Source organism: Poecilia reticulata, linkage group LG7 (assembly GCF_000633615.1).
Source record: "Poecilia reticulata strain Guanapo linkage group LG7, Guppy_female_1.0+MT, whole genome shotgun sequence".
Classification (NCBI taxonomy): domain Eukaryota; kingdom Metazoa; phylum Chordata; class Actinopteri; order Cyprinodontiformes; family Poeciliidae; genus Poecilia; species Poecilia reticulata.
The window spans coordinates 16,770,797-16,796,059 of NC_024337.1; the positions used below are offsets into that span (position 1 = coordinate 16,770,797).

The following is a 25,263-nucleotide window of genomic DNA, read 5'->3' on the forward strand; positions in this document are numbered from 1 at the left end:
GAGCAACTCAATATTGAATGTATAAAATCAATACTTAGCTCTGAGCTGGCATATAGCTTGCTAACTCAATATTTGGCTCCAAACMAAAAAGTTTAGCTCTGAGCTAGCTAAATATTTAGTTAGCTCTGAGCTAGCTTAAAGCTAAATATTTAGCTTGCTATCTAAATTTAATTACTTAATTGGTTTACTAAATATTTACCTTCCTACTTAAATGTTTTGTTTGAAACTGTGATATTCATRGATGAATGATTAACAGTGAAAATATGAATAAGTACAGATGCTTGTTATAAAGAAACAAAATTATTTTTAACCCTCAGCGGTCAATAAAACTGAATTTTTATGTTAAATTTTGAGAAGCTAATAAGAGTTGTGTTGAGCTATTTAAATTGTTCCAAGAAGATGCTAGTTTGTATATTTTTATATTAAGCCTAATTTGTATATGGGGTTAGATAATGTTACTTTCATAAATATTACAAGTTAAACAAAAAATAAAATAGACATAAAAGTCACAATGTTTTTGTCTAAAACATAAATCTATCATAATTAGGACATTTCACTTAAAAGTTCAAACATTAATAGCTTTAGCCGTCCTTTTCTTCCTCATCTTCTGTTTTTCCTCTAATTTCTTTGTCAAATACGCTCTTCTTCTGTCTTCCTGCTCTCTGAAAAACGACGCGCAGATGTTCCTGCGAAGCCGCTTGGCGTAAACTTCGAGAAACACCATGAGGTAGCTCATGACCCAGAGACATCCCAGCAGGAGAGTGACGCCCAGCTTCGGAGCCGACGTTGTCACGTCACAGAGAGACGGTTCGGGGTTGAAGGTCCACTTGTAGTCCTTGTGGAAGTTGATCAGCTCCTGTGTGACACATGACTGAGGGATGATGCAGAGGGCAGGAGGAAACCAGTTAACCTGCAGTAAGAAGAAGAGTATTAAACAATGTTAGGATATGGGCTACAAAAAACATGGACATTACATTTTTTGCACAAAAATAATTTTTTGATAATGAGATTTTAGTCTGGTCAATTCTGCTTTTTGAGCTCCATCCAACTCAATGTTTACACTCACATGTGAAAACGGCTGAAAACAGATATGCAATTATATAACCGTACATATTTGAAAAGCAAAAGTAGAGCCTCGTGTACAACCAAGAAGAATCCAGCAGTTGGCTCTGACTGGTAAGTCAACAACAAAACATTTGTCTTTTCCAGTAGCCATTGTACAGTGAATACAGCAGAACTCAGTTTGGGTTGCTAGGTAACAGGCTGGGGGTGCTAGGTAACGGTACAGTGGAGGTTTTTGAAACGGCACTTTTTCCAGACACTAAAAAACTTCTTGTCAAAARCAAATGGGTAGTTTTTTAAGTGCTTTGGCTGTTTTTAGAAGTAGTTGAGACCGAAAATGGAAGTACATTAAAAAATAAAGAAAAATGTAAATTTAGCCAAATCAGGACATTATGAACTGGGGAAATATGCAGAGCTGAAAAGGTGAAACTTTACCTTATAGCTGACAGTTATAGCAGCAGTCGTCGGTGGGAAATCCATCACCCAGGGTACGATCACCTGGACTATGTGATACACAACGTGATCTAAAACTACGATTAGAGTTATTGAAATAAAGTATAACGTCACAATGACCAGAGATATGAAGGAAGAAGTACATTCCTGACTTGTTATTTTACAGACTGCGACCCTGATTTTATCTTTAGGCCGCTGTTCATCCCCCTCAGAAGACGCAGCGATGAAGCTGTTATCAAACTGAACAGAAGTCAGGTAGGATTTTAAATATCGTGCAGATTCAATAATCAGTAATGCAACAAAAACAGCTGCGAGGATCCGGTTTGACAGCAGCTTGTAGTCTCTCAGCAGGTTCTTTGCATGTGAGAAATTAACCTCTATCTGACCAATCACTTTAGAAAACGTGCTTCTGACTTCTGACACGTCAACATGCGTGAAATGGTCCAACTTCCTTAAATTGGTGACRATGCTCAAGTCCTCCCTCCGCACTCTGATGGCTTCCTCCACCAGGTCTCGCTTTGCTTCGTTGAAGGGCTCAGACGAGTTCAGCAGGGTCCTGGTGAAGCCCTCAGCCGTGCACTTCAGGATCCGAGCGACGGCCCCTACGTTGACCGTGATGTTTGGGATGACATTCAGCACCAGGATCATGACGGAGGCCGAGATGAGGAGTTTGCATCCCTGTTTGGTGCACACAGTKGGCAGGGTCATGGTGAGAACGCAGCGGAGGGGGTGGAACAGGAAGGAGACCAGCAGCATGGTCACGCTGTAGAAGCAGGTGGTCTGGACCGAAGCAACATGGTCGTACTTTAGAGTCTGTGACAGCCAGTGGTGCAGAAGGCCACCGGTAAAGACAGCGAAGGTGGAGCAGATAGACAGCAGAGAAAGGATTTCTCTGCGTGACGGAGCGGGTTTGGAGTAAACATCCCAGACGTAGAACAGCAGAGACTTCAGAGCCTGTGTGTGACATCCTGATTTGTTCCTGTGAATAAGAAAGAAAACCTGTTTTAAACTGGTGGTCAGATATGATATGAGGGGCTCCAACTATCACCAGACCCCCAAGAATAACTAATATTCACTTTATGTCAACTTTTCTGCATTATTATTAAAATCACTATAATAGTCACAACAGTGGTTTCTTGTCATTTTTACAATAAATAACGCCGGAGGAAGTACAAAGTTTTTGAAATCATATCCCTACYTTAAAAAAGCTCTGAATTTGGATCATCTCCTTTATTTTTTAGTCACAGTCAATAAATAGCCTAAACTAATAGATAAGACATAAACCAGTTAGAAAGATGTGCTGTAAACCTTTTTGTTTTAATTTTCTTACTGAGTGAAATAACCTGTTACGACACATAAAGGAGCTCTGGTTTAAAGCACAGCTATAAATATCTCTATTGAAGAGAATAATGGTGATGTAGTTCAAATTTAGTGCCATAAAAATGGCATACAGGCAAATTTTTAAAGTAATTATTGCCAGTAATGGTAAAAATAAAAGTACACCACAGGTCACCAAGAAATACTTTTTACTAATTTGATTTTTACTCAATATTATTTCAGCTCTKTTTGATAATTACCCAAGGAAGYAAAAATARTTTTTAAAAAAATCAAACAAATGTACTTATCACTCACACTGGAAAAAGAAAACAGGTAGTCCAACTTAAAATCTAAAAATAAATACATTAGGAATATYACGCTGTCATGAYWATTAAATCTACTTAATTCAATTACATGTAATACATTAATTAAACTTTGARTTTTCTTTTTCCAGTGCACAGTCATTTCTTACCTGAGCGGTAAAGCAGCGCGCTCCATGATCGACCTCTCAAACAGAACAGGATAAAGCCGCTTTGGGAAGCGYTGCTGAACCTCGAAGGTTAGAAAAGGGGAACTGAGCAGAACAGTCAGCGTCATGTTGGTGATTGTGGGTCGCATGAGTTCTCACATGAGGAAACAAACGAGCATTTTCTGTGAATTAAAGACCAGCGGTGATAAACACGGGTTGTGACCCAAATTTYATGATRATTTAAWCATGTGATGACACCAAAATCTGACTGTAAGTTTGTTTATTTTTAACTTCTTAGAGGTCCARTTAACGCAAACTGATGCAMAAACCAGAAATGAGGTTGGGACAAATGCAAAAACATGCATGATGACACTGTAAAACATTTGAGCCGCATTTAGTTGCGTCTACTATCTTCTACTCTTTAAGTCAAATAAATTTAGTGAGTTTTACATTTTGAACCTAAATGTGTGAGTTTGTGAAGGATACAGTAGCGGTAGTAACTTACAGTAGCAATTTGTGTTAGTGCTTAAAAAAACTGAAGGAAGAAAGAGACAGGAGTAGTTCCCAGAATGCTTAGCGGCTTGTTTTTCTATGCTGAGATGGAAAGAAAATGTTTTACAGTGTATTTCTAGTCTTCACTTAATCATATATTAAGTGGAAGATAAAGCGTTACCTTTTTCAAAACCTACTTTATAAGAAATRAATATTATGATTTACAACAGCAGGTGATAATAAATACATTTATTTCACGGCTTAATGTTTAGCTTTATGTTCAKAATGCTGCTATAAGTTTCTAAATWTCCAGATTTTTCTCCTTTCATCATTGATTGATGAAAATGTTTAGTCATCTCGCATCATCAAGTCAAGAGTCTGATAGGTGGAGTAAAGAGCAGAATGTAATTTGTCAAACATTTGTTCAGTTGGCTGCTATTTTAGGTTACTTCCTACTACAATGTTCAGCTGAAGACAAGATTATGAAAATTAAACTTTCATTTTTTTAATGCAAAATAATTTTAAAAAAATTGTTTTTAAAGTATTGCCCAAGTACTAATAAACAACCTCTTCAGCTGGGATGCTTTGTATGCTTTTTTTGCACTAAAACAGGACATTTTCCCCCAAAAATCAGAAACTGACTGGATTCAAATTATTATCTTCTTTAAGAAGTAATAATTTAGTGAGAAACAGTCAGTTTCCTCGTCTCATAAACTCTTTTTTCTTRTTGAAAACCACAGAAAAAGCAATAGCAAAATTAAAGAGGTGCACACAGAAAAGCTACACCCAAGATGCACAAACATACCCTGCTAAAAACTTAATGCATAAAAAATATTCTTCTGCTATCTGACCTTTTTAAAACACTCAGGTCTTAATCCAGGTTGGTGTTTCTGTTTGAGCTGAATCCAGTCTGCTTTGTGGATTGTGGTTGAGTATTTTCTAGTTATGCATGTAAACATTAAAAACCTTCTGCTGGTGACACAGCACTGAATGGATGACCTCTGCAGCCTTGCAGAAGTTAACCATTGCTCTAAGGCCTTGTGACTTCAGAGTCTGACACAAAATAATCCCTTATAACACAAAGCAAACACGGGTTTTACCGCTGTTTGGACAAAATGTGCGAAAATGTGTGAAAACCTTCATTCACTGTTTTTGTCATCGTATTAAAACTTTTTTTTTGACAGAACATGCAGATAAGCCATAAAATGAACAGACTCAATAATTAGCTTTCATCAATATAGTTGGGGAATTTTTTAATTAYTGGAAGTGAAATGTGTGCAGAACGATTCACCAACATGGTTGCTTTATGAATTTCAGTAATACATGTATTATGAAAGTTATTCACAGTCGTTTCTMTTCTTTTTGACTGGCCTTGTAGTGATAAATACAAACGGCACCCTCTATGAAACAGAATTTAAATGTACAGTATTGGGAAATGTATTGGGTCCTCTTTCAAAATTATTCCCTCAGGTGTTGCAACCATTATAACCAACTAGAAGTGATTTAGACTTGTAACTTTTGGTACCATTACCTGGTTCTGATGCCACATTTTCTGTGATTTTTCTAATTTTGTTATTTATTTGTTGTTTGTTGTGTCTATGATCAAATGTGTACATGAAGAAGAATGACTTTATGTACAAATAAAGTGGCAGGAGGTGAATAATGTGAAGAGAAATTAGCTACAGTCCTCCAAACACCAGTTAACACGGCAAGCTAATTATGACGATGTTTGACCCGATCATCTCCTTCTGATWATTTTAAGGTTGTGTAGATTAGTGGGATGGCTCTAAAGATAATGTTATGAGATATTTCTGCCATGTTTGAAGTGCTAAAGGGGATCTATTATGCAAAATTCACATTTAGCAGGTTTTTATGCTTCCATTTGCGTTTCTACTGCTTCTAAAAACAGCTAAACTAAACAGTTTTTTGGCAATAAGTTGATGTTTTTCTGGTGCCTGGAAAATGAGCTGTTTCAAAAACTTCCCGATTTTTGAGTCACAATCAGTGGGCACTCCACTGTTGCCTAGCAACTCCAGCCAAGCCCAGCCTGTCACCTAGCAACCTGAGCGAAACTCCAGGACTTTGGTCAGCTGGTTTCATCTCTGTATGAACTGTACAATGGCTGCTGGAAAAGAACAACTGTTTTGTTGTTAACTAGCCATCCAGACACTGAATGTACTGAATAAAACAACACTGAATAAATAGAAAGTAGACCAAAAATACTTGGTAAGATTTTGTGTTTTTGCTTTTTAGAAGTTAGACTCAGTCATTTAACTCCAGCAAGTGAAACGTTTAAGGCTTCAGGAAGCCAAGATACTGGCCTTCCTGTTCTAACTTGACTTGGTAACAACTTATGAAGGTCTATTAAACATATTTTATCTGCAAGAACCTGACAGGTCTGCACAGATCTTGACCTAAACCCACTAAAACACTTTTAGGAGGAATTGGAGAAGAAACTGAGAGCCAGGGCTTCTTGTCCAACATCAGTGTCTGACCTCACAAATGGGTTTCTGTAAAAGAAAAGTCCAAGACCAGAAGAGCTGAAACTGTTTTGACTGTAGAAAGGGTGCTGACATCAGATTAAACTCAATGAATTAAGAATTAGATGTCACTCAAATTCTTACATCTGATGACATCTTTTACTTCTGGCACAGTTAGTGTAAGATAAATCAGCATTTTTCACAGCATATTCACAAATCTTAAAGCCAAAGTGAACATTAAAGATAAGAAGCAATAATTATAACACGCTTGCTAAAGGCAGAAGAGCCAGGAGCAGCAGTATCAGAGCTTASTGGTGTTTTAGCACATTTAAAAACAGACGYGTCCATGTATAGTTTTAGTTCTTAAATCTATATACAGTCTGCATTTACATCCTCAGAGCGTGGCGTTGGTTGACCTGATGGACGGGAAGTGAACATGTGGAGAGGCAGCAGTAGTGTTGGCGGTGTGAGCCCATTGTGGGTAGGAGCTCAAGTTAAACATGGCGACGCCCCACGTGTTCATAGCCAGAGACACGGAGAGRATCCCCAGGATGTTCATGACAAAGCCGGTTTTCACCTGAAACGGAGGGGAAGCATGAGCACCGCTGCTGGCTTTTAAAGTGAACGAGTCGTCAGTGTGAGTTCGTTACCATGTCTTTGACCATGAGATGTCCGGATGCAAAGGCGATGGAGTTGGGTGGAGTGGAAACAGGAAGCATGAAGGCGTACGAACATCCCACAGTGGCAGGAATCATGAAGTACAGAGGATTCACAGAGACACGAATGGCCTGCAGAGACAGTCCTGCTCTTCAACATTTCATTTAGGAAGGATTTAAAAACACTCAGACAGGTTTAACTTGTTCTTCTTACTGGAAAAYGTTTTAATCAGAATCAGTTTTAYGAGCCAAGATTGTTCAGATAAACAAGGAATCTGACTTTACTCTCACCTAATGATTATTTTATTGAGTTATTGATTAATCTACTAATTATTATATCATCACCTTCCTACAGTAAGTGTTTGCCAAAATATGATTTAGGTAAAAAAAGACTTTTGGCAATAAATGACTTCTTATTAATATTTTAGAAAGGTAACAAAACCCTATTTTATATATTACTGTTGGAGAGAAATACTCAAACATGCTGGCTGATTTTAACATGCAAAGCTGCCATATTGGATTTTGATGAACCTTCAAATTTCAAGTTTCAACRTCTGAGAAAATTGAACTTAGTTTATCTGTTTCATTTACCCATTGAGGAAGAGACTCTGGATTTTTTCTTTTATTTGTTTGATTATATAACTCAACACAATAGCCTGAAAAAGCCTGTGTCCAGTTTACGTTTTAAAAATGTCAGTCAAAATGGCGGCATTTCAAAAACTGCGTACTTTCTTATTTAATCTTTATTATAAACAGGTTAAATAACCACTGCTTCCCTATTTGTTCACAGCATTTCGTATTTACACTGCAAAAAGATAAACTCTTACCAAGTATTTCTGGTCTAGTTTCTAGTGCAAATATTCTTAGTACATTTGCAATAAGACAAAACTAATGTACAAAAAAGTTTTCAGCAAAATATAGCAGCTCGTTTTGATTCAATATTTCCTTAATAATGATAAAAATTTACTATTTCAATTGGCAGATTTTTTCATTTGTAACAAGACATTTTCCTTTGTTATAAGTAGAATAATCTATCAGTGAATCTAGTACTCATTTGTCAATACTAAGGAATTATTTACTTTTAAAAAAGCTGGTATATTTTGCTGAAAAGTTACTTGTAAGTTAGTTTTGTCTTACTCAGAACTGAAATGCGATAAATGTTTGTCAGGATTAATCTATCAGTTTGACTAATAAAGTCTTTCAATTAGACGAATATAAACAGCTTGAGCTCATATTTTATTTTAATTTAAATTCAAGCAAACCATCAATTTAAGCACAAATTCTTCAAACTATGCATCCTGCAGACAAAACTTAAGCATTTATTTGCGCGAAGGCAATAAAACCTTTCGGTAATCATTACCATAATGGCAGCAGTTAATGTCCGACAGGTTAGAAACAAGAGAACATCCACTGCCAGAGTTTAACAAGTCRCTGAGGCTCTTARTAAGAACAAGAACTGAACCAAAACTTGTTCACTGTCCACAGCTTTAACATCCAGTTTTTATCCCTTACYGCCATATTTACCTGCATGTTTACATTGAAGTGAAGCATAAAACAGATTTAATTGTATAATTTAGCATCTGTAGAGACTTTTTCCACCAAGGAAATCATATATRTTCACGTGTGCTCATAAGAAACCCTTTTTAATTTAAAATTCTAGTTGTTAGACTCACCAGTTCAGCAATGACAGGCAGAAATATGATAATAGTTGCCGTGTTGCTGGCAAACTCAGTGAAACAAGCCAGGAAAGCAGTGATTAACATCACAGCTACAGCTGGGGGAACTTCAGCCAAGGGCTGGAGGTGACCTCCGATCCAGGACGCAAGGCCGGACTCCTGCCACAAGGCAAAATATCTGGGTTAAGGGTCAAAGGTCAAATAAAAACACAACAAACTACATGGAAGAAAGAACTAATATAAGAAAAAACAGCAGAGAAAGTAAGGAGCACGGCAGAGTTGTAAAGTAAAAAAAGTAAAAGTACTCAAGTAGATTTTCAGGTATTTGTACTTTACTTGAGTATTTATCTTTTTGACAACTTTTTACTTTCACTCCCTACATTTTAAGAGACATGCCTGCACTTTCTACTCCTTACATTTTCACAGGTAGCTCGTTACGTTTATGATGAAAAAAAATAATAGCAGAAATCCACGTTTGCACAAAGAGTGAGTATAGTGTCGGTAATTACACTGGTCAACAGCCAAAACACTGTCTGTGGTTTTTCACCTGTTTTAGGGTCAGTTTGATTAACTGAATCCAAAAAATTACGTTGGTTTTGTTCAATCAGGTAAACTTTCTGAACTACGATGCAACATGAGCATCAAATGGATGGAGAATTTTGCACAATGAAGACGTAATGTTCAATTTATATGTACTTACCCTTATAAGTGTTACAAACATCTATTTATCAAGTTACAAGAAAATAATCATAGTATTTTTGTAACTGTAAACTTCTAAAGATAAAGAAAATCCTTAATAATACAGAATCTTATGCTATTAGATTCTGTACTGCTATTGTTTTTAAATTTAGCAAAACGAAACAATTTTGCGAATCCAAACTCAACTAAAACGTGAAATATTATTCTGGTTTTAAAGTAAAATATGAGAAAATATATACACATTTGGTTTAAATTGTATATTTACGTAGGATATCTGGTTTTAATTATCAGAGAAAAAGATGTTCCCGCTTTTCGACATGAGTTTTATGAGGTAATTTGTTGCACTGATCCTCCAATTATTATTCAAGTTTTTATTTTCTCAGACTATATTGACTCATTTTTCCAGGAATTGCTTTTAAACTGCAGCAAACTATTGACTGTTTCATGTTAGGAGAGAACATAAAGGCTAGACAAATAAGCTTTGACTGCAGTCAGTTTATGACTTTAAAGTACGAAGCTCATTTGGGGAAAGAAACTCGTTACCTCACAAGCTTTGGCCATTGCAAAGCCGCCTCCAAGCAAGAGGATAATGTTCCAGGGAACAGAGTCCTGGGCCTTTTTCCACGAAAGCAGAGGGACATATGGAGTGTTTACAGCTGAAAAAATGTAGAAGAAAAAGAATGAGACATTAATTTTATGAACTCTGCAACAGTTTGCATGGTAGAAATCTTAACAGTTCTGTAGATTAATAGATTTAATTCTCTTCCTTTCAAATATTTGACCCAACTCAGACCAAAGAGCCCCATGCTTTGCTTTTGAGTGTCCAGGGGTTTATTTGACCAGCTGAGAATAACAAACACAATCTCATGCACATGTGCCTCAGACACCAAACATCCACAAAGCAGTGCTTTCTCAGAAACACGTTTTCATCTTTTTAGAGGAGATGATGAATTACATTCTGGAGCCTTACCAGGACCACAACCACAAATAATATTCACCAAACCCGAAACTTTAAAAGAAGCCTTCAAAAGCAGCTCTCGTACATCATGGTGGCTTGTTTGTTCCCATGAAAGAGAGGCGAGTCTCAAAAATGTGAACAGTGTCAAACAAAAGGCCCAGGGGCCAAATCCGGCCCGCCTTAGCTTCTTCTGTGGACCGTTAGACTTTAGAGGGGAGCATAAACAAAATAATACCTGTTTGATTAAATATTATTGATCAAGTCAAAGCAGTTTTTATCTATATGCGGCCACATTACATCAATCAGTCCCTCCAGCTTTTTGCAACTCCTCAAATTAAAGCCAAATCTACGTATACCTGCACGTTTTCACGCTAATGGAGAATTGTGAGTTTATTGCAAATTTTCTGCAATTGTGAGAAATATTGTATTATTGACTACTCACCGCTACCTGCAGGTGGCAGTATGTCTTACTGCTACTACATTTCTGTCTCCATTTTAATTGATGCACTATTGTGGTAATTTCACCACCATAACATGTTTTCTCTATTTGCAGAAAAAGATTTTACTGTGGTCAACTTGAGCCTCATTCCCAGATTCATGTAAATGATTTTGTTTCTTGTCTTTCTTTAAAAAGAAAGGCATGATGTGTTTCTTTTTAAGGTTTCATAGCCTGTTTCATGCTGTGATGCGGATTAACATGAATGCTGCAAGTGGTTTCTGAATGGTTAGTCAAAAAAACAAAACATCTGTCTTTTCCAGCAGCCATTGTACAGTGCATAAAGCGGTAAAACCAGCTGACCAAACATGCTGGAGCTCAGCTGGGGTTGCTAGGTAACGGAGCTCTACCCTTCAATCGAGAGGTTTTTGGAACTGCTCGTTTTCTAGACACCAAAAATCATGAACGTATTGCCAAAAAAAAAAAAAAACTGCTAGGTGAATTTTTAAGCACTTGTGCTGTTTTTCGAGTTGAGATTCAAATGCAAGCACAAAAACATGCAAAATGTGATTTTTACATAAAACTTTAATAAAATAAATCTTAGCATTCACTCAAGTTACATTTAAGTGTAACATAAACCAAAAACAAAAGAGAGAAATGTGTAAGTGGGACAGTATTTTCTTCACAGCATTGTACGTTTCTCCTCAGTGGAAAGTGCAAATTATATCGCACACATAAACTGAAAACACAAAGTGCAACTGCAGCGCTTTAAAAGCTTACTCTAATCACAGAGACAGAGAACATACAGTCTCCCTTCCAGACGGGAACTTTACTAAGACTCTCTAATCTACATTATTAACATTCCTCAACCTGCTCTGTGTGTTTTGCAACAGCTTCTGTAGGGAAGAGCGTGCTTGAATCTAACCCAAATATCCATTCATAAATATTAACTTTTGACATGTGACCAACCTTTTGGGTCAAACCACCAACTCAGAGAGGGTTTTTGTGATGGGAAGAAGAACAAAATGGACACAATGATGACACCAGTGACAGCGTCTGAGACATACCTGCAGAAAACGCAAGAAACAAAAAATAAAAAAGACTAAAAGTGATTGGTAGGCTTCTAAAGAATTATACCTGTTCTAAATTTAAAAGACTAATGGGAAAGGTATCCATTTCTTACCCTTTTTTGAAAAACACAGACCAGCCAGTAACAAATTTGGGATCTCTTGTGAACAGAAGAACAGCGAATAAAATAAAAAAGAAAGAGATGGCCCCTTCCGCAAAGCTGGAATAAAAAGGGAGTAAAAGGTACAGTAACAGAAACAGTACATATTTGTACGAAATTAAAAGAAAACTCATGAATCCTCACTTTATGGGTCCCAGTTTTCTGTAATCTTCTTTAATTAGCGCTATGGCTCTGGCTTCTGCCTGGGCTCTGTGGTCATGTTTCGTGAAACATAACCTGGATTTTTATAAAATAAGTGTGACATTAGACAGTTTATTTCACTAAAGCAAAATCACAATATAGTTTTACATTACCTTGTATTCAGTCCGCCGTAGAGAAAAGAGATCCAAATCCACCCCAGAAACAGAAAGAGAAGCATAAGGGGGAAAGCAAAGGCAAACCAAGAGCCGAAGTTGATAAGATCGCAGTCTGGGAAGTAGCTGTAAAGAACAAGAGGCTCGCTGTAAATGGAGTCATTTCTAATAAGAAAATCTGTTTTTTTTTTAAATTTTTTATTTACCTTTTGAGCTGTCCAATCAGGATGAGGTTTGGTGCTGTGCCTGTCAGCGTTGCTGTACCTCCAATACTGGCAGCATAGGGAATACAGATCAAGAATCCTTTCCACACTTTCAGCTGATACTCTGACTCGGACCGGATCTCCTCAGCCGTCCTCATGTCTGCAGGCTCCACAGCTTCCATCCTTATTGAAGTTTAAAGACACGAATCAACATTTTACGGAAACACTACACTACTATTCACATGCAAGTTCCTTTATAAAAATGAAGAAATCAAAACAAATTTATCACTTTTGTTTAAAGTATGTAAGTTAGCTCGGAGACAAGCTAACCGTCTCCAAGCTAGATGGTTAGTTAGTTGGCTAATTGTTTCTTGTTATTTTCAGTTTAGCTAAGCTAACCGTTACTCTCTCTTATTCTACACCAAGTTAAGAAGAGTTAATTAAATGTTTTGCTAAGCTCATGAAAGCTGTTTATTTTGACCATTAATGTTTAGCTAAGAGCATTACTGTTACCTGTTCTCATGTTTAAGCTAAGTTTAAGTGTCTTGTTATGACTTTATTTCTAGATAAACTAATTGCATTTTTCTTTTAACGTTTAACACCCAGTTCAAGAAAAACTAGACTAAGATACTGTTTTCTGTTCTCAAACCAGATAAGCTAAGATAACTATCCTTGGATTTTATTCGAAGCTAAGAAAATCTATGCTAAGCAAACAGTTTTTTGCCCAGTTGTTTTTAAAGCTAAGGCAAACTAATTGAGTTTCTATCCATACATCTATTATCTGAATCTGCTTGTCAGTTGTGGAGTGGCTGGTTCCCATCTTCAGACTGCGTTTCATAAAATAGTCTAACCTTTATCTACAAGTTTCACTATCTGCCTTGCTTATCTCAATTTCATGCCAACTTAAGACAAGATAAACTGATCTGAGTTTTATGATAAGCTAAGTTGACCAGAAATTTGAGTTAGGCAAACTGTTTATCCGTTTTCATTTATTTTTGTTATCATTTTAATTCTGTTTATTTTATTTTTATTCCCTAAATTAAGACAAGCTAAGCTAACTGACTTTATAATTTTTGTTTTCAAGCTTGGTTCAGAGTAACAACAAAGGTTGATTATTTTTCCACTATTCCATTTGGCAGAATAAAAATTAGCCTCATGTTTTCCACTTTTTCAGTCTTGATTCCATGATAAGAACGGCTAATCTAAACCATTGTTTCAAAGAGAATTGATTTCTCTCAATTTTTATCTAAATCTAAGCTTGTTTGTTTAATAATAAGCTAGAATAAGCTAAACCAAGCCAAACTAAGCTAAGCTAATTGTTTCCCGGCTGCAGCTTATTGATGTATTCTATTTTTCTCAGAAGTAAACGAGTTTTGATATGGAGACATCTCTAGTAATCCGCCTGGTTTCAAATTGAAAAAGAAAAGGGATTTACCTTTTGATTTAAGGATAAAAGACCAGTTTGTTGCTTCAGTCTAAAAACTCCAGCTTTAGGGACTCTAACTTAAGCTCCAGGTGATATTTTGCAACATAAATTCTGACTTATGTGATGAAATGTGAAACACCAAACGAGCTGCAACTAGGATGTGTTAAAGATTCCCTGAATTCCATCTAAGTTCAGGAATTCCTCTAAGAAATCACTACCAAAATGATCTCTCTCTGCTCTTTTACCCATCCATTGACAGCGTATGTTTTTCAGAAGGCTCTGATGGCAGCGAATGGAGCTTCAGTGAAGTTTGACCTGCACGAAATTAAATTGAGACACAGTTTTGGTTACATAGAATCCAAAAGATATAAATATAAGTTTAATTATTTGCTGTTTTAGAAGGCTGCACTTTAAATTAATTTAACATGATTACCACATGGGATAAGAACAATAATCAATTGCTATTTGATGATTGACTAACCCTGCATCCCGGGACTCCATGTATTTTAAACTGCACAAAGTTCATACATTATATTCCATATTATAGAGTTCAATAGGACAATGTACATTATATCTGCAATTTTTGTGTTATAGTAAATGAACAATTCTTGAATTAAATACTTCATAACGATGATTCGTCCCTCGACTCTCTGCTTGATATTTTCCACCAACTTCTCTGAGAAATATTTACCCCTCAACAAATAAATGTGCAACTATATTTGCAAATTAGTCACTGATTATGTCAGTCAGTGTGTAGTGTTAGAGTTCAGGGCTTATTCTGAGCTTTTTCCAAGAGATAATGCGATGGGACTGCATCATAGGGAAGTCTGAAATGGTCAATAAAGCAGAAAAAATATATTCTCTCTGACATAATCAAAACAGATCTTTTGTTTAGGTTGTTTTGATGGAAGCCTTCTTGATTTCCTGTCAAAAACACGGTGCCAATATTACATTGTACCATTTATTGCAGAACTGTCGTGATCCTCTGGGGATTTGCACTTTTGCTTCAGGGTCTCCAGGTCCCCAAACAGGCTCTCCAGGATGGCGTTTGCAATGGGAAGCATCATGGCCGTTGTGGCGGTGTTGCTGAGCCACATGGAGAGGAAGGATGACGTCATCATCATTCCCAAGATGAGCCTGAGGAGATACAACTTTAATCCTTGAAAGGATCTTCTTGACAGCTTTAAACGTGATTTATTAAGCTTCCTTGAACAGATTGGGAAAGGTTTATGAACTACACCAAACATGTTTGTTACATTTTTTCCCACAAAATCATTTTTAGATATTGAGAGTTTAGTCTGCTATTTCGGTCTCCTTTCAGAATGAGCTGCTTTTGGGCTACTGTCACTTTAAATCCAAATAAGCTGATGCTGGCCACGCCTCCTCCAATTTAAACTAACATGAAAATAGCTGCAAACAGATGCACAATTATACAACCGTACATCTTTGAAAAGCAGAAGTGGAGCATCCTGCACGACGAACAGGAATACCAGAAGTGATTTTTGAATGGCAAATCAACAAAAGAAATATGTGTCTTTTCCAGAAGCCATTGTACAGCGAAAAAACCCTTTAAGCTGACCAAATGTGCTGGGCTTTGGTGGAGTTGCTAGGGAACGGCGGAGTGCCTGTTGATTTGTGATGTTACATTCAGAAGGTTTAGGAAGCGGCTCATTTTATTCCCAAAAACCGACAGTGTTTTTAAGCACTTGGACTGTTTAGAAGCAGTTGAAACCCAAATGGATTTACAAAAATTTAACAAAATGTGAATTTAGATTGTAGGTTGCCTTTAAATCTAATTCTTCTCCCACCTTGAATTTGATTTGGTTTGGGTAGAAGTAGATCAGGATGAGTGTGTATGATTAGTTTCACAAACATCAGAATAACGAATTCTCAATCAAAACTTTCTCTCTCACCAGGCGGGTTTCACTCCGACAATACTAAGGACTTTCAGGGCTATCCTACGGTGCAGGCCCCACTCCTCAATCGACGACGCCAACACAAGACCGCTGAGGAAGAGGAAGTTGGTCTCAATGAAGTACTGGGGGCAGACTTTTTTGGCCGGGAGAATCCCCAGCGTCGGGAAGAGGCAGACTGGAAGCATCGCTGTGACCGCCAGAGGCAGGGCCTCTGTGCACCAAAACGTAGCCATCAGTATCACAACGTAAAGGCATTTTCCCTCCTGAAAGAGGAGCAACACACACTTTAAGGTCAAAACAACACACAGTCAAATAATAAGAGTCTTTTCTACCATTTTGTTTGGTTGAGTCTAAAAGAGAAGAAGCAGGATCAAATTATAAAAAACCTTGGACACCAAAATATGCTTCATTGAGTTCCAAGCTGTGGATAATTTGTTATTTTAATAAGTAAATAAATAGTTAAATGGAAACAAATGTATAACGCACTAAAAGTATGTTCAAAAACACTGAAAACATAGAAAAACATTGAGTTAATTTGCTACACGCAATCAAATAAAGTTGGTCAAACTTAATTTATTTACGTTTGTTTAACATGACAACTTAATAAACGTAATATATTTAATTAGATAAACTCAATTTGATTATTGTAACAAATTAAGCTTATTTTCAGTTTGATCAGCTGTTTTCTTGGATCCAAACTTCAATCTGAGACAAACTTTTCATTTTTATGTAATTTAATGTTTTTCTGCATCAAAAATTATGCTGATCAAAATATTTCTATTACATTAACAAAAACATAAGAATGAGTCAATTTTCAGTTTTAATCCGATGAAATCTGTAGCTTAGTGCTCAACAAATAAAATCAGACACAAACATGTGATCAGTACTTACCTTTTCTGGCAGAGTAAAAAGTAAAGGCAGAAAGACGAGCGGCGCGAGGAAGAGGAGCAGCTGCTTGTGGACGCACCACAGCTTCTTGGACACCACAGATATTTTCATTCCCTCACTGGGTTTCCTGCTCTGTTTAGGGAAATGAAGTGGCTGGGAAAAGCCTGAGAGGGATCACTATGAAGCCCTCGGCTGGACGCAGGAGAAGATTAACCACACGCTCTGCTACAGGTTAACTCCTCCTGTGGTGGTGTTTCACAGGACAGTCCATTTTCTGCCAGGTTTCCAAAAGACCGGCTTCTCCCACAAATCTGCAAGTTCATGCACTAAAAAGCTTCAGCAGGAAATGCCTGAGAAATCTGAATGTTGTTAATGACCTAGTAAATAAAGACTGTAATACAGGGTGGTGAGAATGCGCTATCGATTAGGATTATGCAACTTTTATGGAGAAAAAAGTGAAGTTCTAGCTGTTAGAAAACAAATAAGGAAAGAAAGTGAAAGTTATAGCTAATCATGTTTTCTTTGTTTTATTTAGATGATTCAGACTTTGAAGCCACTGGATGTCACAGCTGAGCAGCAGCAACTCAGACCTGATGATGAAATTTGATTTAAACTGCTTAAAGTCTTTTCCAGGCTCATAGCTCCATTTTCTCACACAATCGTGTAATTTTGTTAACTTCGGTGTTTAAGAAAATATTATATATCAAATATGACTTAATGACTAATGACAAATATGACTTTCCTGCGCAGTTTAATTCTTTGAAATTCGTCTCCGTCTCTTTAAGAAGCTCCTGCTCTTTCTGAAACTGAAGTCCTCACAACATGGCTCCTTTGTTCAACCTTTAACATTTGGTGTGGCTCATATAATGAGCTCTGCATGTGAACAGTTCCGCCAGGTGTTTGCTAATTGATGCTGGCTAGGCTGAAGGAGCAGAATGGGGGATGGCTGCTCTGAGAGGGGGAAACGTGGAAACTTTAAAACTGCTGTTTCGGTGGGTTTACCTCCTCGTCTGTTAGTATTTGGTTCTTCATAAGTGAAGTTCAGCTTTGTGTAAATTTGCTCAACTGTTTCCATAAATCAATCTCATACATGCTGCTTTGCATAAACAGCAGGTTTCTGCAGAGACCGAGTTGAGATCTTAAATGAATCATGACCCAAGTTTCCAGTGTGGGTAGCGCCTTCTTCAGCTATTTGCCATTTAAATTTGAGGTGTTTTCTTTACCAGTAAGAGGATGTATGTGAATATTATGACAGATTTGAAAGAAAAAAACACAGGAAACTGATTCATTTGAGTCTTTGTTTGTTATTGTACCTTGTTTGCAATGGAAACCAAAGTCAAATTTCTTTTTTAAACCAAAAAAAAAAGATGAAAAAAAATTAGATTTTGATTCTTAATTTGAATGCTCTCCAGTAGAAGTCCAGTGCAACAAATCTGAAGAGACCTCTGACTGAAGACTGATTCTATTTGATAGTCTTATATCTGTCATACAAGCTATCCGCTCAATTTCCAAGCAGCAGAGACAAGATTTCACAATAACATGTCCTGGTTGACACAGTAAGCTGTAGTTAAACATTGCTAATCTACCTCATTTGCTTTTGTTGCTCCTCTTTAAATATCTGTTTGCTTTTTAGTCCTGCCCTGCATCCATAAATGACCTCTCTTGACCTCTTTTAAAATTTGGCGTCAAAGTTCACGTTTCATTTGAGCTTTTGAGATGGTAACTAATTATCTGGAGGAGTAAAAAAAATAAGAGCAAAGATCCTTCCAGCTGCACAGCATCCAAAACAAGAGGGAACAATTATGTAAATCTGCAACATCTCAACCAATAAAAACATAAACAAAAAGAACAAATGGCTAATGCTTATGGCTAAATTAGGATTAGAGTGCCTGTTTTGATGTCTTTGACATCCAAACTTTACTTTTAATAAAAAGTAAAGTTTTTATCTTTACTTTTTATTAACTTACTCTCACTGTTTATGTTTTAATGAAGGTTTTAAGGTGCGAGTACCCTTGTTAGATGGCGTTCTAACTAAAACTCTGAGATTTTAATGTTTTTATCTTTTTTTATTATTATTTTTATTTGTTTTAATCTTTTTCAAAATCCTTTTCTCTTTCTCACTGTTTATTCCTGTTTTTATTTTAATTATGTAAAGCACATTGAAATGCCTTGCCACTGAAATGTGCTATACAAATAAAATTTGATTGATTGATTGATTGATTGATTGATTGATTGATTGATTGATTGATTGATTGATTGATTGAAATCAGAAACAACGTGATAGAGCTGCTTTCTGATCTTACACAATTTTTATTGTGGTTGTTATTATTAGATGTAAACAAACCTCATCAGAAAAAACAGGTTAACATATTTTTACAATACAATATTTTACAGTGGTTCAAATTTAAATGTAAGATTTAAAGAGATCAACAAGTTTTAATGCTAAAAATGCAAACAATCTTCATTATATAATCCGTTTTAATATAGTTGCAAAAAAAATATTAGGAGAGGGCTTTTTTTTTCTTTTTTGTTTGTTCAGAAATACAATTTAGTTAAGATAATGTTTATAACAGAAAGAGGGGCCCCATTTCAAATTCTGCTTAAGGCCCCATATATACTTTGTCCAGCCCTGGAACTAAAACATTGTCAGTTAATTGCTATGTTGAAGAAATGCACGGATTAGCCACCAGGTGGCGCTCTTATCACATTTCCCACTCAGCTGTGTGGTCTTGAAGCCGTGTTTACAGCGGTGACCTTAAAAGCAGGAGAGCTTTTCCCCTCTGACTCATGCAAGGTGCTGAGCAGCAACAGTGACTGTATCACCTGAGCAGCACATTTTCCTCTAAACCAGTGGGCTTTTCTAAAGAAATTCAGATTTTTTACTACGAGGGTCTCTGATTTGTCTTTAGAAAGGTGCAGGATTTTCTTTCTTTGAAAATATGTCAGGTTTAATGGCATTTTTAAATTATATTGATGTCTCTAAACTAAATAAGTCTCAGTTTCAAAAATTAAAGCAGTGACAAGATTCTGGGTGTTTAAAAAAAATAAAATTATTTTGCTTATACAAAAGCCTATTTTCTTTCAGGTTTAATGAAGTGAAAACACACAAACCAACTGTTAGTACTGTACAACTACTTTTAAGCTAGACTAAAGAATAAGAAATTAACTTTTGATAATAAACTTTGATCAAACATCTTTTTGGCCACTCTCTTGAGCTTAAAGGAAAATAACCTGCCATATTAAACAGCTACTTATTATGCAAAATTCACATTTTACACATTTTTATTCTTCCATTTGTGTCTCTTTGAATAATAAAATAATCAATTTTTTTATTTATTAAGCTTCTTGATCTGGGACCTGAGTCTGAATTTCGTACCAGGAGCCACCTCTCTGAAGTCCTGCCAATCTGGGGACTGAAAACGGTCCTGGAGCTCATAGGCTGCATCCCTGGGCCACACAGTGACTGTCTTCTTCCTTGGCCTAATCCGTGTCATCAGCGGACGATATGCTGGCGCCAGCAGGATGGACATGTGGTCAGAGAGGCCAAGATGGGCGCGAGGAAGAACTCTGTACGCACCGTGAATGTTGGTGTACACACAATCCACAGAGTAAGAAGGATGACATGCCGGTGTTACGTAAGACCGGTAAAAACTGGGTAGAGTGTCCGTCAGTTTCACATGGTAAAAGTCCCCTGCAACCACGTAAAATGCCTCCGGGTGCTTCATCTGCAGTGAGCTAACGGTGTCATACAGCTCCTTTGATGCTTCGTTGCCGTTAGCACCCGGCGGAATGTAAACAATGGTGACGAACACCCCAGTAAACTCCGGAGGCACATAGTATGGCTGACAGCTTTTAACCAGTCCACAGTTGGTACACCAACCTTCACTCACTTACATACATTGTCCTCCTCCCTGTGTTTTTCCTGACCGTTGATCTGCTTGGAATAACTGAAGACCTAAGTCTGGCATGTTGCTGTAAAGCCAGGTTTTCGTTAGGCAAAGAACGGCACAGTTCTTCATCTCTGCAGAAACTCTTGGTCTCAGATCTAACAAATCCACTTTCTTACCCAGTGAGCGGACATTGTCCAGAAAGAGAGTCGGAATTGGTGGCTTCCTAGGCACCAGCTGGGTCAACACGCCCACCCGTTTCCTTTTGACAGTTGGTCCTCGCACACTGCTGTCCAGTACATTGTCCTCAGGAGCCGCTGTCTCCCAATTGCGTATTTCAGCCTTGGTGATATTACCAGTCGAACTGTCTCCAATGGCCATCAGCTAAGCCGAGCTACATTCAGCCGTAAAGTTTGTTTTAATACAAACTTCAGTAGTTTTCTAGTTGTTCTGCTGAGGTAGTGACAACCATTTGTGACATCATGCAAATTGATGATACAAAGGCAATTCTTAACAAACAGGAAAACATTGAGGAGTTTTTGGATTCATCTAAAGAGGATTAACAATGAGTCAGAGCAGTCAGGCGTCGACTTCTGATTCGCAATATGAGATAGCACAACAGATTTTAGCTAGAGAGACACGGAAGCTCCAAGACGTCTTGAAAGAAGTCAACATGATGACTACTGAGAGACAGATTCTTCTGAAAGCAAATGAGGAGCTGAAGATCCAAGTTATGAATTTAGAAAAAGCTGTATTTGAAAAAGACAAGCTGATTAGGGAAAAAGACGAGGATTTAGAAAATCTGTCCAAAGGAAACCAAACTTTAAAGGAAGATAACATCACCTTGGAGAAGAAAAATGTTGCCTTGGAGCAGAAAAACACAGCGCTGGAGAAGGAAAAAACACTCTAGAGCAGAAAAGCACTGTCCTGGAGAAGGAAATAATCTCCTTCAAGTTGATAAGCAGTGTCCTGGAGCAGGAGATCACCACCCTGGGGGGGAAATGCACTGTCCTGGATCAGAAAAACACCTCCCTGGAGCAGAAAAGCACCGCCCTGGAGAAGAAATCACCACCCTGGAGAAGGAGAACAACACCCTGAAACTGGAAAACACCGCTCTGGAGAATAAAAATACCACCATGGAGCAGTACAGCACCATTTTGAAGGAGGAGCAAGCTGCATATGAGCTGATAAACGCTAACTTGGAGATGAAGAACACCAGCCTGGATCATAAATGGAAAATCCTGGAGCAGAAAAAAAACATCTTGGAGGAGAAAAACAGCTCCCTGCAGTATGAGAACGCCAACCTGAAGAAGAAAAGCACCGCTCTGGAGCAGGATAAAACCACCCTGGAGCAGAAAATGGCATTCCTAGAGAAGGAAAAGACCACCGTGGAACAGGAGAACGCCGCCCTGAAGCTGAAGCTGGAAAGCACCGCTCTGGAGCAGGATAACGCCACCTTGAAGCTGATAAACACCGCCGTGGAGCAGGAGAACACCATCTTGGAGCAGAACAACACTGACTTGGAGCAGACAAAAACTGAACTGGAGGAGGGTTACACCTCCCTGCAGGAGGAAAACAACAACCGCAGCCAGATAAACACCATCTTGGAGAAGCAAAACCAAGACCTGAAGCTGAATCGTATTGCCCTAGAGCTGAAAAGCACCGCCTACATTCAGGAAAACAAAATGTTGCAGCTTGACGTGGAACAGCTGAACAAAAGACTGAGGGTCTTAGAGGAGCAGCTATCTGAAGAGGACACAGACGAAGACAGCCAGTCGGTTTCAGACCAGTCAGCAGGAGCAGGAGTATTCAGACGTGTGGTCAGAGGCTTCACCAATACACTTCTGAAAATGTGCAAAACAACCTGAGGTACTGGGTTCAAGCATGGTACTTATAAATAGAGAAGTGTCATGAGGGCTCCAAGCTTCATGCTTGATTGTCGATGGTAGAAAACCTTGAGGACAACAGGACTGCAGTGTCAGGGGAGCTTGACACTTGGGGGCTGATGGCGGAAGAGCTAATCGCTTGAAAGATGTTGGCAGGAGAGCTTGCACCCGGCCGATCTCCAGGGCTTTGTGCCGAGTCCCTTTGGTCTCGGTCGATCTCCAGGGCTTCATAGCAAGTCCCGCTGGTCTCCAGGTTGACCTTCAGGGCTTTGTGCCGAGTCTCTTTGGTCTCCCAGCTGACCTCCAGGGCTTCGTAGCGAGGCCCTTTGGTCTCCCAGCTGACCTCCAGGGCTTTGTATCAAGTCCCGTCGGTCTCCTGGGTGACCTCCAGGGCTTTGTGCCGAGTCCTTTTGGTCTCTCCGCCGATCTCCAGGGCTTCATAACAAGTCCCGCTGGTCTCCAGGCTGACCTCCAGGGCTTTGTGCTGAGTCCCTTTGGTCTCTCAGGCGACCTCTAGAGTTTCATTGTGTGTCCTGTCAGCCTCCGGAGCCTCGTCGTGGGTCCCATTGGCCTCCCGGTTCCTGTTCTGCCGCCGGCAGGTACTTGCTCCACTGCTAGTGTCGCAGGTCCCATTGATTTCCAAGCCAGGCTCAGGAGATTGGCTGGGAGGTCGACAGAACCTGCGACAATGCTCAGGAGGTCGGTCAGGGCTTGACATATCCCCAGCATCCCCAAGGTTCCCACTCTGTCACCAACACCCACCAAGGTACGTGCTCTGCTGCCAGCATCCTCCAAGGCTGCTGTTCGACTGCATCCTCCTCAGATTCTTTTGGTGTTCCTTAGTTGTTTCCATTTAATTCTGCCTTGTTTTCCACATCTGTTCGTCATTGGTGATTCTAATTATGTTTATTTCTTGTTTCTAGTTATTTTCCTTTGTTCTAGTTTAATTAGGTTCCTATAGTCTCCTTACTTCTTTGTGTTTGTATTTTGGTTGTTTCCCCTTGTGTAATCTTCCCCCCTTTCCTTTGCCACTTTCTCTATCCCTTCACAGTCTGCTTCCACTCCCTCCACTCACACCTGCTCATCAGCCCAGGTCCTGCACAGTGGTGGACTTGGTAGCACTTTTGCCTTGCAGCAAGAAGGTCCAGGCTTCAATTCCCAGCATGGAGTTCACATGTTCTCCCAATGCATGCGTAGGTTCTCTCTGGGTACTCCGGCTTCCTCCCAAAGTCCAAAAACATGACTGCTGGGTTAATTGATGTCTGTACCCATCCTTAGGTATGGATGTGTGCGTGCATGGTTGTTTTGTCCTGTCTCTGTGTTGCTGGCGACCTGTCCAGGGTGTACCCCACCTTCTGCTAGAGATAGGCACTGGCACCTCTCCTGACCCCACTGGGACAATGGTGTAAGAAAATGGATGGATGGATCATCCATCCCAGGTCTTTTCTGAAGCTCACAACCTCCAGTATTTAAGCACCTCATTGTTAGTTACTAGTTGCCGGTTCATCTTGTCACTTTTCTCATTTCTTCCTTGTTTCCTTGTGATCTTCCTGTGTCTCCAATTTGTCTTTGTTTTGCATTTATTTTGTTCCCTGGATTTTTTATTTTCATGTTTGTAAGTTTTGATTATTCGTTTTTCCATTAAATATTCTTAAATTAACTACGTCTCTCACCTGGTGCACTTGGGTCCACTTATAATCAGGGGTGAAAGTAAGGGGGTACAGCAGCGTACTGCCCCCTAAAAGATTTAGCGGGGCTACGCAGAGAGGCGAACGGCTGTYTGCTGTAAAACATGAATGGGTTCATTCTGCAGCCGTGAGTTCACCCAATAATCAGCCGTGACTGATTCGTTTTTCAAGAACAATCTAAAACACGACTTTATCAGTTAATGACTACCTTTTTCCCATTTCATTTTGTTTCTGAACTGTTCGTCCTTTGCAAGAGCAGCGGTGCGATACGTGGATCACGGAAGGTTTTGAGTCGATCTCGGCATTAGGCGACAAACTGAACGCAGCCAGGAGGCTGAGAGCAGCACGTCCTCCTCTGGCTCGCTTAAAACGTTCGTAACTTTATGAAAGAACAATAAAAAAAAATCAACAAAACATGTTCAAATTAATGTCCCAACGAACAATCTCAGTAATAATTGTTTCAACAAGATGTTGCGCAATTCTGTGCGTTTCGGTTCCATTATCAAAATAACTAGCAGAACAGGAGTTTAAAATGAACTAATCAACCACCTCTGTGTTCATGAGAGGTTTATTAATGATCGCAAAATAAATATCAACCCTGCAAACCTAATATCGTAACGGACTGAATGTTATATTTTTAACATAATCTCGGGTCTGCTTGTGGAGCGCAGGAGGTTGCCATGGCAACGGGTGTGCTTAAATGACAGACGGAGAGTAAAAAGGTGCGAGTGGTTTAGAGTTGATCACCTGTTCAGGTTGTTTTACCTTTGCTGTGACGCATCACAGCCGCTGTAGTTTCTGAACATTCAGTAAACGACAAACTTGGACTAATTACCTCGTTCTTTGTGACTATACGTCATTAACAACAAACATCAAACACGGTATATATTTTTCATTAAGTATTTAACAAATGGCTTCTTCCACGATAATTATGTGAAATTAAATTAATTGTCTAATATAAAAAATTGTTTGGTGCGATCGAGCTCAGAGTCTGAGAGGCTTGTCCTTTAGTGGAAATATTGATGTTGATGAGATTTTCTCCAAAATAATCATCTTTATCAACCTTTATAGCTCCACTGTTGAAAATGAGGCTCTAACATTCACAAATGACATTGAAATAAAATCCAGT

The 25,263-nt window shown here is 38.5% G+C and overlaps 3 protein-coding genes across 4 annotated transcripts; 1 reads left to right on the top strand and 2 right to left on the bottom strand.

Moving 5' to 3' along the window:
* Positions 1-286: 286 nt before the first annotated feature.
* ocstamp (osteoclast stimulatory transmembrane protein) lies at positions 287-3,884 on the bottom strand. 2 transcript variants are annotated; one of them, XM_008414433.2, is made up of 3 exons: positions 3,305-3,884; positions 1,498-2,494; positions 287-910 (listed from the first exon to the last, which is right to left on the bottom strand). In XM_008414433.2, exons 1-3 carry the CDS (start codon positions 3,448-3,450, stop codon positions 566-568), a joined length of 1,488 nt encoding a protein of 495 aa, XP_008412655.2. In that variant the 5' UTR covers positions 3,451-3,884; the 3' UTR covers positions 287-565. The 2 variants fall into 2 exon arrangements, with proteins under 2 accessions (XP_008412655.2, XP_017161064.1); XM_017305575.1 differs by lacking the exon at positions 3,305-3,884 and having other exon boundaries at positions 1,498-2,193; positions 2,321-2,505.
* Positions 3,885-5,029: 1,145 nt separating this feature from the next.
* slc13a3 (solute carrier family 13 member 3) lies at positions 5,030-17,318 on the bottom strand. The gene is made up of 13 exons (XM_008414432.2): positions 16,677-17,318; positions 15,783-16,048; positions 14,828-15,006; positions 14,115-14,184; positions 12,447-12,626; positions 12,241-12,366; positions 12,071-12,163; positions 11,882-11,986; positions 11,668-11,765; positions 9,848-9,960; positions 8,603-8,764; positions 6,924-7,061; positions 5,030-6,850 (listed from the first exon to the last, which is right to left on the bottom strand). Exons 1-13 carry the CDS (start codon positions 16,782-16,784, stop codon positions 6,668-6,670), a joined length of 1,821 nt encoding a protein of 606 aa, XP_008412654.1. The 5' UTR covers positions 16,785-17,318; the 3' UTR covers positions 5,030-6,667.
* A 2,405-nt stretch (positions 17,319-19,723) lies between these two features.
* LOC103467765 (uncharacterized protein C9orf117 homolog) lies at positions 19,724-24,164 on the top strand. The gene is made up of 3 exons (XM_017305677.1): positions 19,724-23,212; positions 23,498-23,639; positions 23,725-24,164. Exon 1 carries the CDS (start codon positions 21,418-21,420, stop codon positions 22,426-22,428), a length of 1,011 nt encoding a protein of 336 aa, XP_017161166.1. The 5' UTR covers positions 19,724-21,417; the 3' UTR covers positions 22,429-23,212; positions 23,498-23,639; positions 23,725-24,164.
* The last annotated feature ends 1,099 nt before the right edge of the window (positions 24,165-25,263 follow it).